Source organism: Dromaius novaehollandiae, chromosome 1 (assembly GCF_036370855.1).
Source record: "Dromaius novaehollandiae isolate bDroNov1 chromosome 1, bDroNov1.hap1, whole genome shotgun sequence".
In the NCBI taxonomy this organism is placed as follows: domain Eukaryota; kingdom Metazoa; phylum Chordata; class Aves; order Casuariiformes; family Dromaiidae; genus Dromaius; species Dromaius novaehollandiae.
The window spans coordinates 84,731,216-84,744,732 of record NC_088098.1 but is presented as its reverse complement, the minus strand read 5'-3'; the positions used below and the strand labels follow the sequence as shown (position 1 = coordinate 84,744,732).

At 37.2% G+C, this 13,517-nt stretch overlaps 1 protein-coding gene across 1 annotated transcript in view; it reads left to right on the top strand.

The window, feature by feature from the left end:
* Positions 1 to 13,517, top strand: part of CRACR2A (calcium release activated channel regulator 2A) — a 57,620-nt gene that overhangs the window by 23,664 nt on the left and 20,439 nt on the right. The window contains 4 exon segments of the mRNA XM_064518398.1: positions 282 to 428; positions 4,091 to 4,181; positions 6,910 to 7,005; positions 12,698 to 12,885. Coding sequence (XP_064374468.1) covers positions 282 to 428; positions 4,091 to 4,181; positions 6,910 to 7,005; positions 12,698 to 12,885 — 522 coding nt within the window.

Sequence of the window (13,517 nt, the reverse complement as noted above, 5' to 3'; positions counted from 1 at the left end):
CAAAAATGCAGCTCCTGTGATTCCCTACAAGCATGGCCAGGCCTTATGATGAGTTTTTTGAAATAAATGCAAAGAGAGGGGAAGTCTTTTCCATCAATTGCCACCCACCTCATCCTTTTCAAATCTGGGCCTGTATAAGTAGCCCTTGTTTTTATTAAGCCTTGTGTTCTGACTTGTGATATTCTGAAGCTTCCATTCTGTTACTAGGATGCTGCAGACATATACTGTAGCCTGAGAAACTCTTTCTCTCTTAACAAATCCTTTCTAATCTCTTCTTTCAGTGAGAATGATGTGAAGCAGCTTTGGTTGCAGCTGAGAAAAGATGAACCTCATTTACTTTCCAATTTTGAAGAGTTCCTGGCCAGAATTTTTTCCCAATTCCGTGAAGCAGATAATGAAAAGAATGAGTTGGAATGTGCTCTAAAAAAGTTAGTACTTCTCTTTGTTGGGGTGTTTCAGCTGTCTTACATACTATGCACCTTTGAAATAAACAAGCCATCTCAATGGAAAATTGAGGGCTGACTCACAAGAGTTACTCTAATATAAAATTTTATCAGTCATAAAGAGTACTAGTAAAATTATTAATAATGGCTGAAATCAGCTTCTCTTTGCCTGTTAACAAATGGTGTTGACTGAAATTCTTTGCAGGTCTACTGTTTCATTGCCATTTTAAGACAACATTAAGCAGCTCACATCTAGTTAGAATAAAACATTTGATTCCAGTGTCAGATTTACCAGTAAATCTGGTAAATTGTCTGTGTGCTTTGCAACCACTGCATGCAGAATCACTATAGAGCCAGATTAACTGGCCAGTGAAATGAGATTAACAGCTGCTTTAAGATGTTAAAGTGGCACAAAGCACAGATTCAAGTGAAAATGCAAGTAAAGAAATGTATTAAAAATATGTATATCAAATATAAAAAACAATGTCAACAGTATGAAAACAAATATATAAAAATAAATTGGTCATCCTGTATATGCAGTTATCTAGTAGAAAAAAGTAGTGATTCTCAATATAAATAGAATGCAAAACGATGCTTACACTTGAATTTCCATTGTGTTTTTGTTATAAAGTGTCACTGCTGAATTTCAGATGCTTATAGATCTGAAACCTTTTGCCCTTTCAGGGTGATACTTCAGTATTTTTATTCTCACACTGAGAGTGCCTTTCCTGGGAAAACGTGAGCAAAAATTGTACATTTGTATTTGAGAAAGAGTAAAATACACTGCTTTTGTAACTATTCTTAAGTCATTTTTTTTCTGAGAAGTTTTAGTACTCTTGGAGTATATGGTATGGAACTGCAAGCATACTTATGTATGCCTTCAGTATACCTACAGTAGCCTTTTTCTCTGCTCTGGTAAAATTTAGTGCAATAATGTTTTAGAATCACAGAGGCAGCCTTCAGACTGATTTGATACATTGTGCCCAGGTTTGAACAATCTTCTGTGATAACATTGCCCTGCAACCGTGTATTGGTATTATTGGAAGGTATTGTATATGAATGTATTGAGCAGTAAAGGCAAATATAACTATTGAACATTTACTTCATTTGTTCAGTGCTCTCTTGGCTATACTGAGAAACTGGCAAGGCTTCTGAAGAAAGGAAAAAAAAGAAACACCACATGGTTATTGAAACCAACTGGTTCTATATCAGTAGCAGAATTTCCATCTAAGTCTGCATGCCTGAGTGTAAGCCTTCAAAGACGGGTAACCAGCTGGAAAGAGCCAAATGAGAGTTAAGCCTCTGTCCTGAGCTAGAGATTATTAATGACCACATATGGTGGGTTTGCGGGTTTTTTTTTGAATTTTGGCCATGCTCTGTGGGAACGAAAAGAATATATATATCTGTTCAATAGCTGTGATCAGCACACTGAGATGCATGGAAAACGCATTAACATTACCTGACTTTTCCAGCTTACATAAACCCTTTACTTTGAAAATTTATGGGATTTTTATGCCTTTATAGTAAAATCAGATTTTAGCTAATTTCTTCTTTCATTTGTTCCTGATAACACCTCTGATTTCACTCAGAGTGGACTTCAGCCCATAGATCCTTATTTTGTATATAATGAGTACCTGGAAGGATTCTTAACTATCAGAGGAATAAAGTTGTCTTAAATAACAGTGGGGGTGAGTAGCCTCTTTAAGCTACGTAGAAATAACAGAAAAGCTCAAGACAAGACCATATAGAAGTGGAAAAATATTTTTTTTATACCCACATACTTACAAGAACTGAGATGCTTTGCTTAGACTGGCCAGGATTGTGGGGATGCAGAAGGTAAGAGAAGAAATTCACTTATATTTCTCATGCAACATTGACTGCTGTGCAGTGTGTTCTGCCTCTGCAAAGTAGTAGGGTTTTTCATTATATAATCAGCCTAACTGTCGTCAAAGTGACATCGTACTACATGAATACGGTATTTTTAGTTATGATCTTAGCAACCCTAAATTTATATTTAGCATCTAAATATTTGTTAATTTTGTATGAATTGGTGCCATTTTACTCTATTAACAAGTGCTAATTTCTTCTGAGTCATTTTCTTAATTTTAAGAAAATAAAACCTGAGATCAGAATGTGACCTGACTTAACAATATAAGGAGAGTAAGAGATCAAGAAGTGCTTCTGGATTTTCTAGCACTCTAGTTAAACCACATAGTAGCATGAAGAGGTCTTTGCCTAGACTGCTTTTCTTACCTAGTTTGAATTTGCAAAAATGTGTATGACAGTGTGACTTGAAAGGGTGTAGGGAATCAGCACTAGGGAGTTATGTTTTCCTCAAATCAATGTAGGCTGATACTTGTTTATCGCTAATGTCAATCCTGAGAAAATATTCCTTTCTAATCTGTGACTAAAAATTGCAAGCTGGCATGTCAATCGTTATGATGTTTGGAAGGGTGAAAGAAAGACTTGTTTCTGATGTCTCTTGTTAGCTTGGGTGAATTTTTTGAAGCTGCTTTCTGATTTGCTGTGCTTTAAATGAAAAGAGAAACAGGTCTTTAATAAGTGAAAACTTAGAATTTGCAGAACACTAAGTACAAAAAACATAGCAGGTCCCCCAAATTACAAAATTAGCAGCTTTTTTTCCTCCTATATATTCCTTGTCTTGCTCTTATTTACGTGAATGCCTTAGGAAGTTATGTACTTTATTTGTAACAGATGCATTCTGCAAATTGTTCAAGGAATAGCTCTAGCAAGAGGGATATGGGGGAATATACAGTAGTGTAATAGAAAGGCCCTGTTAATCTCTATTAAAAATCTTTATAGATTGTCCAATGAGCTCGATGCAAAGTGATTTTTGTTTTTCAGTTCCTGCATTAATGAAAATAAAATAAAATAAAATAAAAGCAGAACAAAGTGGCTTTCTCATTCCCTTTCAAAGGTTAAAAGCTTTCTGCCAAACTGAAGCATAAGCATAATTTAATCCTCCATGCATCAAACTGCAGTGATACTTCTTTCAATATTATATTGAAAAAGTAGGCTTTGTCCTTTCTTTCTCCTACAGTCACACATAGTTGTGCGCAATTTATTTATTTCTGCTCACCAACTGGGCTTTTAAAATTCGTTTCACCAAAGCTATTAGACAGGTAGTAAGGCAGATTTCAGGAAGGACTTTCAGGCAGTTCATTCAGGCTAAAACTTCTTGGATGTGATGAGGTACCTCATCCACTGAAAGTTCTTGAATGGTGAACAGTATGATCCCACAGCAAACAGTGAAGTTGCAGTGAAAATACTTGCAAGCCTTTTAGTTGGGAAACTTAGGCTCTGATACTGTTGCCAGTGTCACATGGAAGCTCTGTGTTCCTTGAAACTATGCCTCAGCAGTCATTAAAACTTCATAATGAACAGCTGCTCTATATAGAAGCATCAAAGGCGTAGCTTTGTTAGGCTTTGAGCTGTTGAAGCTTTCTTCCCATGAAAAAGAAAAAATTAATCTCTGACCTTCCTGCACATAAATTATTCTTTTCTTACACTTGGGCTCATTCTCTGGAGTCCTCTGTTAAAGCAGAAATGTACTTAGCTGGTAATTGTGAGCCATGACTTGAAGTAATGCTACAAAACTCACTCAGTGTGCTTTTATCTCTTATTAGGAAAATTGCTGCTTATGATGAAGAAATTCAGCATCTCTATGAAGAAATGGAGCAGCAAATCAAAAAAGAGAAAGAACAGTTTATCTTGAAAGTGAGTATCTCTTTTTCTTGCAGGCATAGATTCTGCTCCCACTTCCAGTGGCTGTATACTCATTCTGAGTGTGAAATGAAAGCCCCCAAAATGTGTTTCACAACAGAATAAGAGAAAGCATTGTTTGCCTCACTGCTCTTTTTGCACCGTTCCAATGCTCTGCGACTTCAAACTGAGTGACTCCTTGGAGGAGTATAGCTGTATAGCTATATAGTGGTTGGTACCCAGCAGAGGCCAGTGGTCTTTTGAATGTCAACCAAACTACTGTCTCATTGTGTTATTGATGCTGTTACTGATCCAGCTTTTGGTCATTACCAGGAACAATGATCTCTGGGATTGTTCACAAAAGCACTAATCCTGTCATGTTCTGTAATAACTGTTTTGGGGGGAAAGGTGATAATTATCTCACTGAAGAGGAATAACAGATAACTGGCCTTGTCCAGTTGAATTTTGAGTATCCTAATGCTGGAGATTCCACCACTTCTCTGGGTAGGCAGGGACAACCAGTCATGAGCTCGTCTCTCATGCCTTTTTGTTTTCTTGGAAGCACTCATAGAATGAAAACAATAATGTTTTCATACAGCACATAGTACAGAAAACTTTGGCAAAACTAGTACATATCCATCAATTATCAGCTCCATTGTCCATTAAATATCATATCTGAAAAATCCCCATGTGGTCGAAGTGTATACAATATTCTTTGTTTCCCAACATTAACTCTGTTTCCAGTTTATGGAAACACATTTCCATGTGATTAGAGGTTAAATCAATTGTCTAAGCAATCAGTCTTTTCACTTGCCTGCCACAATAGTGAAACTGACACACAAATTTCAGTTTTTTTCCATTCCGGACAAAGAACAGATTTCAGTGGTGGACGAGATGATCCCCTAATATAAAGTGTCTATATCTGCTGAAGGATATAAAGCATTTGCAACTTTACCTGACAGCAGTTGCTATGGAAGAATTCATTTATATACTCTTAATAGTACACAACTGAAGTTTCATTGAAAGTCCTGAAACAATGAAAAAGACTCTTTTCTATAAGAAATGATCGTTGCATCTCCTAATTAGTTGTATCTTTGAGGTAGAGCCATCTCTTTGTATTAAAGTATTTGTGTTGTACAATTAAACTAATTATTAAATTAAATTATTATAGTTTAATTATTTAATTAAATGAAATTACAATTAAAGTATTTGTATTATATTTGTATTCGCCTTTGTGTTAAAGCTCGCCACGGAAACGACAGTTTAGTCAGCCTTCACACTAATGGCTGTTGGACACTCCAGAAGTACTGTTTCTTGGCATGACTAATTTGGGGATTTGTGGAGTTCTGATTGCTAAATTCTTTCTAATGCAAAGACTAACAAACTTCTACAGCCTGGAGAGATGCACTGAGGCCATATAGAAAGGGAATTATTATGACTGGACTGAAAAGCAGCACTTGAAAAATACATTAAAATAAATTGTTAAGGACCAAATAAGTACAAATTATTGCTATTTAAGATATTTAGTACTCTGCTGACTGAAGGCTGTAGAAAAAGGACAGTTTTTCTTTTTCATTTGGATATACATTCTTCCATGTAAGAAGCCAGTTAACATGCATTTGATTACCCCATTAAGTATACTGCTGTAGGGGGGAAAAAACCCAAAACCCAGTGTGTAGGAAGCATTCCTGTGTTCACCCCTTTCTTAAGAGAGTTTTGATTTTTTTCTTTGGAGGCCAAACTCCTAAGGAACTTGCTGTGGGGGAAGAGGACAGATTCTCAGCTTGTATGAACTGCTGGAACTCCATTTTACTCAGGGGAGGTCTGACAATTTCTCCCAGCTGAAGAGGGTCTGAAGGAGTCCTCCCAAATAGGACTGGGAGTTCCCAATGATTACAGGATACTTAGATAGCAAAGCAATTGACATACCGATATCATTACTAAGGGTATTGCAGATTCTGAGGCCCAGATTGCTTGCTTATGCCAGTAGAACTTCTGTGGATTTACTTGAATTAAATTGTTGTTACTGATGGATTTTAGAGGTAGGAGGTATGGTTCCTTTTCCTTCAGCTTGAGCTGCAGTGTGGCAGCAGCCTGTATGACCCATACCAATCCAGATACCTTCTGTATGGCTCTCTGAAAATTTAAATTGGTCCAAGTTGATTCTATCTGTGCATTCTCATTATTTCCCTGTATCAGTAGTTGTCTAGTTCAGGAAAATAAATGGGTAAAAAACTGTTCAGTTTTTGCTGGTTTTTTTCTGCTGTTTTAGCTCTCTGAACGAGCTCACTGTTGGATCACCTGAGCAAAAATGCCAGTGTAAGAGGGGAGGAGGGTGTGTGTGGCTGGAGATGAGAGGCTGGATTGTAGCTTCATTGATTTAGTTGGCTAAGAGATTTATGCTCCTACATCTCATGGATATAGGCTCAAAGTGCCAAAGACAAATGGCTATTAAAGCCTCTTAAAAGTTCTGCCTCCAGTTTGTAATCGCTCAAGACCTACGCATGTGCAATCAGCATTTGCTCTAGCAACTGGGTCGTTGAGGTTGATGGAACTACACCAGTTTACACAAGTTTAGAGTCTAGTATCATGAGTGATTAGCATCTCTGGATTGAGTTAGTTCAGTAGCTATTTATGTTCACTGTTAGAAGCTTGCCTATTATTTTCATATGTGACTCCTTCTGTTTCCTCCTGCTGACAAACTGCACTGTCTGTTAATTAATGTCCTCTTTGGATTTTGCAGGACACAGAGAGGTTTCAGTGCTACAGTCGAGAGCTGGAATGCAAGCTCCTGTTGAAAGAACAAGAACTGGAACAACTGGTTCAAAAACAGAAAAGGGTATTAACCAGCATCCTCCTGCATTATTAATAGATCATTTTGATTTGTCCATATGATTTTCTTTAGGTGCCATTTTAGGTATCAAAAATGCAAGTGCATCAAAAAGTTGTCCAGCTGTTTCCCTCTGTTGCTTTTGTGTTCATCACGGTAGATACCTGATTGCATTTGAAAAATTAAATTATGCTAGATCTTTTATCCATGTGCTTCGGAAAAATGTTATCCTCTATTTCTAGAGCAGTCTTCCTTTTATAAGATATAATGAAAAAAAATACCCTACATATTCTTCCCAAGTAGTAGGTTGGTTTTATACAAAGGTAGAAGAATTCCACTGCTTTCATTTGTGCTAGGAACTGGCTTAGTGCCCAGACGGCCCAAGAGCAGAGAAGAATGATTAGGGTCTTAGAGTGTGCACCTTTGCTCTAAGCTTGTACCAGCTGCAGTTTGAGTTGTTTTTGAGGATTCAGCACTATGAACTTGAAATACTCCCTTCTGAACAAACTCGGTGTGATGTGTCTCTCTCTCTGATAACAGTTCTATAGCAGTGCATCTTCTTGGATGACCCTGGTATGCTTACTGATTTGCATATTTTTAAGAGAGACTGCAGTCAAGCCCACTGCTCTTGCCATTAGTCCACTAGAGTGATATCAGCTTGTTAAGTTCCCATATTAATGCTCAATGTGTTTTATTTCTTAAAAAGCTTGGCCTAGTTGGGGAAACAGAATACTTCTGTGTGTGTAAACTTGCTGAAAAGTCTTCAAGGGCTGTGCATGACAGAATAGAGATGGGGAAGGGAAGTAGCACTGGAATTTAAATGAGTGAAAGGAATGAAATGGAGTGCTGTCAAACCAATTCTCCCTATTGAATTTAAATACAAAATATATGTAAAATTTCTTTTCCTGGCAGCAGTGATGGGGAGCAACACTCCTGGGAAGCGGGCTGAGAATTGTAAGAGGGAAAGATGAAAGGAGGGAAGTCATGTGCCTTCTAGTTGTGTAATTTTTAGATCATCTTCTGATAAATGATAAATTCTGATAAATGAATTGAGGTGCTGTGGAAGTTGATAGGAATCGTAGAGTTGCACAGTTGTAAGAGGGGAGACAAACCATGTCCTTAAGCCTGCTATTTATAATTATGCAAGTTTAGGTGATAAGGATAGGGCACTGGACTAAGAGTTTTGAAAAAAATCTACCTGATGTTAATTACCTTCGTTCAGTACTACTGTAAATCAGAATAGCCATGTGATTTTTTGGAGGCTGTTTGCCACATTCCATGCCTGATGGAGCTACAGTGCAGCACTAGAACAAATGAATCCATTCTTTGAAGAGATATGCGTGGAAACACAAATCAGACAGTTTTAGTCTGAAACTAACTGCAAAACTGTAAGAAATGATTCATCATAATTTTGTAATGATTATATTTTAATCTTCTCCAGTCTTTAGCTTTGTAATTATGTTTAAAATTCCATTATCAATCAGTTACAAACAAAAATATTTTCTAAAACCCTTTACCTATGACTCTCTAATATATTTATGTTCTAAATATGATGTAAAAACCACAGAAACTCTTCAAATGCTTGCATTCAATTTTACTTGCCTGGTAATACTGGCAGCAGAATCAGGAAATTTTATATTATAATTATTGCTTCTGTGGCCTATCCTGGAGAGCTTAAGACAATATCTGTGTTATTTTTTATTGCTACTGTTTTTTAATTTAATTTTATGCTTTCCTTTGCTAATGCTTGCATTGTTTATTATTTATGCTATTATAGTGTTTTCTACATTATTGGTAATCTTTATTATTTATAATTCCACCTATGCCATGCATATGAATTTCCATGAGTCTCAAGAACAGTGTTATTGAATGACAGGATCTTCATACTTCCATAAAAATCAAAACAACTCCTTTTTATTTTTATTGGAAGGAAGTGTGTGCTGGACAAATAGGATATGCTATTAATGATGTGATCAGTGAGATAATTTTATTCAAACAAGAAACTGCATTTGAAACTTCTGTTATTCAACCAGCTGATTGATGCCCATTGTCAGTTTTACATACAATATTTGATTGCTTTCCAGTACAGCAATTTACTCTGTCTATTTGAAGACTTAACTCAGTGTAGTTATACACAGTGTTTTGTACCTGTATTTTTCTATTTTCTAATGGTCAGCCCTGAGAGTGACTCATCCTTAGTCAGATCTGTTTTTGTAGTGCTCATTTTCTGGTGTTGCTCCTTATTCATCTAGGCATCAGTGTGAGCTAGGTTAGTTTCCACGTTTGATGTTTGCTTTTTCCAGAGCTCTTTCATGCTTTCTCCTCCTCCTCTTGCACGGAAATAGACTTTGCCAAATAAGTCTGTTTTTGCAGATGGTAATGGTAGCTTGATTAAATTACAACTTCCGTGCTAGATTTTGGGAATAATTCAAAGGCCTTTTTCTAAACTGCATGAATTAAGTTTTTTTTTGTTTTTTTTTAAACTCAGTGTAATTATTCCTGTGGCGGAAATAATTATAAAAAATGTGAAAGGAAAAGCCATACTGCATGGCTTAGCTTCAGCACAGGGTGTTCTCAACAGTGCTCCCAAAGAGTTGTGTCATTTTTTTATAAAACCCTTCTAAGTGTTGCCAGACACTACTTTTAAAGTGCTCGCAAAGAGATATGTGATGGCATGTCTCAAAAGGAGGCACTGGGGACAGGGGATGTCTAGCATAATATCTAGGGTACAGAATCTTGTATTAGGGGAAGAAAGTAGGCAGGGGCCAGGGAAACTGCAGGAAGGTCGTAGGCTTCTCACATAAAATGATGGACTCTGAGCTGATGACAGCCACTCAGGAGCACAGTCTTGGGGTTCTGATTGAGAGAGCCATGAGAACTTCAGCTCAGCATTCAGTAGTATTTAAAAAAGCAAATCAAGTGATAGGAATCGTTAAGAAAGGTATAGAGAACAAAACAACCCCCAGCCTTGTAACACTGTGCAAATGTTTTACCATTCACTTATACCTGGAATAAATAGAAAAAAATGAGAAAAAATATGGAAAGGATGCTAAGAATAAAAGGAATGTGTGGAGAGTGCATAATGTATGTCTCTTTATGGGATGGCAATAACGGAAAGTTTGTTTGTATTGGACAATCTCATATCCTTCCATTGGAGTTTGAACTAGGGAGTTTTTTCCTCACACTTTTGTCCAAAAGAGCGTGTACACCATCAGCTACTGTGGTTCTGCTTGATCTGTGGTAATTGATTAATTCTTTTTGAGCTTTAGATCTTCTTTTGCATGACTATGATCCATGAAAGCCCCCCCAGTCAGTTTTCATCCACTGGATGACCACTGGATTTAATTTGCAGCTCCAATAACCAGGGATCTATAAGATCTAAGCCATTCTGTACCAGGTGAACGTCCACCTAATGAATCATTCTATTGCACTGGAAGCTGTGTAATTGCATGCTTTAAAAGTAGTGTTTCGTATCACTTAAGAGTTGTATAAATACTTGGTTATACAGTGAGCTCTGTGAAACTGCTGTGAAATAACCCTTTTTCCTCTTGTGTTCTGTGATTTTAAAATAAGCATTGCTATTGAGCATACTTTGAGCATAGTTGTTTTGCTCACAAGAATAAGCACAGGAGATTGTTACCTATGATTCTGGGAGCTAATGATGGCTACCATCGCACTTACACTTCCAGGCTAGTCTCCCTTGTAAGTTTTCACATGGCCGTAGTTTTCTGTAAGTGTGATTTCTGCCTGCAACTTGCTGCTCTTAAGCTTTTGCTACTAAGACAATTTGTGTGGAAGTAAATGGTCTGATGAAACCATGGCTTTTTAAAACAAGAAAATGACTTTAGTATGATGAATGAGAGAAAACTGCTGCTATGAGAAAAATATCTTGGATACCATCTTCTTAGAGTGTCTTCAAAGTTTTGGATGTGTCTTAAAATACCTACAAATTCTCAGCTTATCCTGCTTCCATAGTTTTGCCCAGTTATAGGTGTCTGAAGACAGTGTTTGCAAAAAGAACGTCTTAGAGAATCCCAGCTGCAGACTCTTCCTCATCTGTGGTGCCTGTGTTCAGCACTTCCCATTACCGTATAACAGAAATATTTTAACAGCAGCTGTAAAAATATGCAAAACATTGGAATGCTCAATGCAGCTTAATTATTAACCTTAAAAATTAATCTTACTGAATTATTAATAAAAATTTATCTTACTTATGAATTATCATTGTTACTAGGATCTCTATCATCATGTCACTGCAGACCTTTCTACTGTGTGGTGTTGTATTCTTGATGACACAGTGATTAATACAGTCTGTCTTTTTATGGTAGTATAGCCAGTTCACGTTGTGAATGAGATTGCAAGCCGTGTGGACAGAATGACAGAAATGGTCTTCTTTGAACAGAAGAATGACTTTACCGAAATGGTGCTAATGTATCATCTCTTGTATCTTGTATCTGTCTGTGGAAGGCCAGTGGAAGACACAGCCCCTTTCAGATTAAAATAAAGCAGGTTCAGAAAAAAGATCCTTGGGCTTTACTTATGATTTCTGAACCATGGTTAGAGCTATCCTTGTCTTCTGCATACAGACATGAAGACACTTGTAATCAAGCTTTACTTCTGTGAATGGTAACGGGAAGCAAATTTGGAACTGGCAACTTGGTGTGTATGGACTAGAAGTGGTGTGTTTTGTATGGGCAAAACACTGTAGCTGGCCCAAGCCACATTCAGAAGATTTAGATAATGTGTTTACAAACTTGTGACAACAGTCAACAAATGCAGTATTTGGGACTGGTTTTCTGGAGGACTGAGTCTCCTTGACCCTTGTTGACTTCAGATGGAGCTGTGAACACTTGCCACTAGTGAACACTAGTGTGCTGACTAGTAGTGTTGTCAGTTCATTGTGATCACTTTTTGCTTCTCCCAAAACCACTCTTCTGATGAGAAAGTCTAGGTACTTGAAGCATCTTGTCTCTTTACATAGTTAGAATAGATTCCTTCATTCTGTCAAGGACTGTATCTTTGTAATGTAAATTTGACATACCTTAAAATGCATGGTAACAACAACAACAACAACAAAATAAAAAGCTTTTATACCTTCAGGTCAGCAGTGCCTTCTTTTAAATGAAATGGCCTAATTTTAGTCCATGTTAGTTTTTCTCTCTGATCTTAACTTGTTCTTTTAGCATGGAGAAATGGGTTGAACTGGTTCCTTACATGCAGAAACTATTGTCCTCTGTTTCTCAGGGCATGTGTATCTTTCCTTCGTATATACTTTGGAGAGTGACTCTAAATGTGATAGCTCTAATTCACACTTCTTGGCAGAATTAAGTCTAACAACAATTTTTATCCAGAACTCTGAGTCATTCTGTGTTGGCCTTGTCATGGTGTGAAATAGTCTAAAGCAGTGGTTGTGGATATCAACTAAATATTCCTAATCAGCCCTGTAAACACCTTTTTGTAGTTTAGCTTGGTGCATTTTGGAACTGGTTAAAATTCAGTCACGGAAAGGGTGTAATGCTTTGTTTTAGGGTGGCATAACTATGTCTGTATTCAAAGCAGCAAGAGAGTGCTATTATACATTACCATCATATGGTGACTTTGACAGAAATAGAGTCCCCATTCAACTAACCCCAGGTCTTAAATTGAAAAACCTCAAAGCCAAGATACTTCAGTGAATTATAGTACTTTTCTTCCGTTCCAGTTAGAGCAACGATGTACAGAACTTCTCAGTGACAAGCAAGAAACCAAAGTAGAGAACACCAAGCTGAAACTGACAAACCAGGAGCTGCTGAGAGACCTGGAGAAAACGTCTCATGAACTGAGTCTGGCTCAACAACAGTTACAAATGCTTCAGGAGGAATCAGCAAGGCTGCATGAGGAAAAGGAAATGTAAGTCTCCAGCTACTGTAGTGCTAGAGCATCTGCTTGGCATGTCAGTGAACCTCCTTATCAGGGCACTCAGTGCTGTGACTTAAGTTTGGATCATATATGCAGAAACCACCAGCAAAGCCAAGTGCATTTCTGGTGACTTTTCCACATAATTTGTCACGTTTTCTATAGTAAGTCTGGTTTCTGCAGAAGCTTTTACTACTTCTTCAAAATGTGAATGCTGTCTCCCCCCAGATTATTTGTTGGGGGTGTTTTGGTTTAAAAATCAGTTAAATTGATTAAAAAGTATGCTTTAGTTTTGAAATATCAGTAAGATTCCTTACAGAAGTTACAGTTGTGGCACATGATGTTTCATCGTCTTCAAGGTTAAGTCTGTCTAAGACTCACTTCTCAAAATGTACTGTGGCTATGAGACAGCTAGGATGTGCTTCTTTTCTTCATCAAAAGCAAGGCTAGTGCATAATTTCTGACCAAGGAGCCTGGAGAGCAAGGTAAAAAGGCACTTATGCTGCTGAATCACAAGACCTCAGAGTGGTATTCCTGAACCATCTTTTTTGGATTTACAGTTTAAATATTTTGGATTTTGGTTTCTGTCTCTGAATTACAAAAGTATTTTGCAGTAAGAAATATTT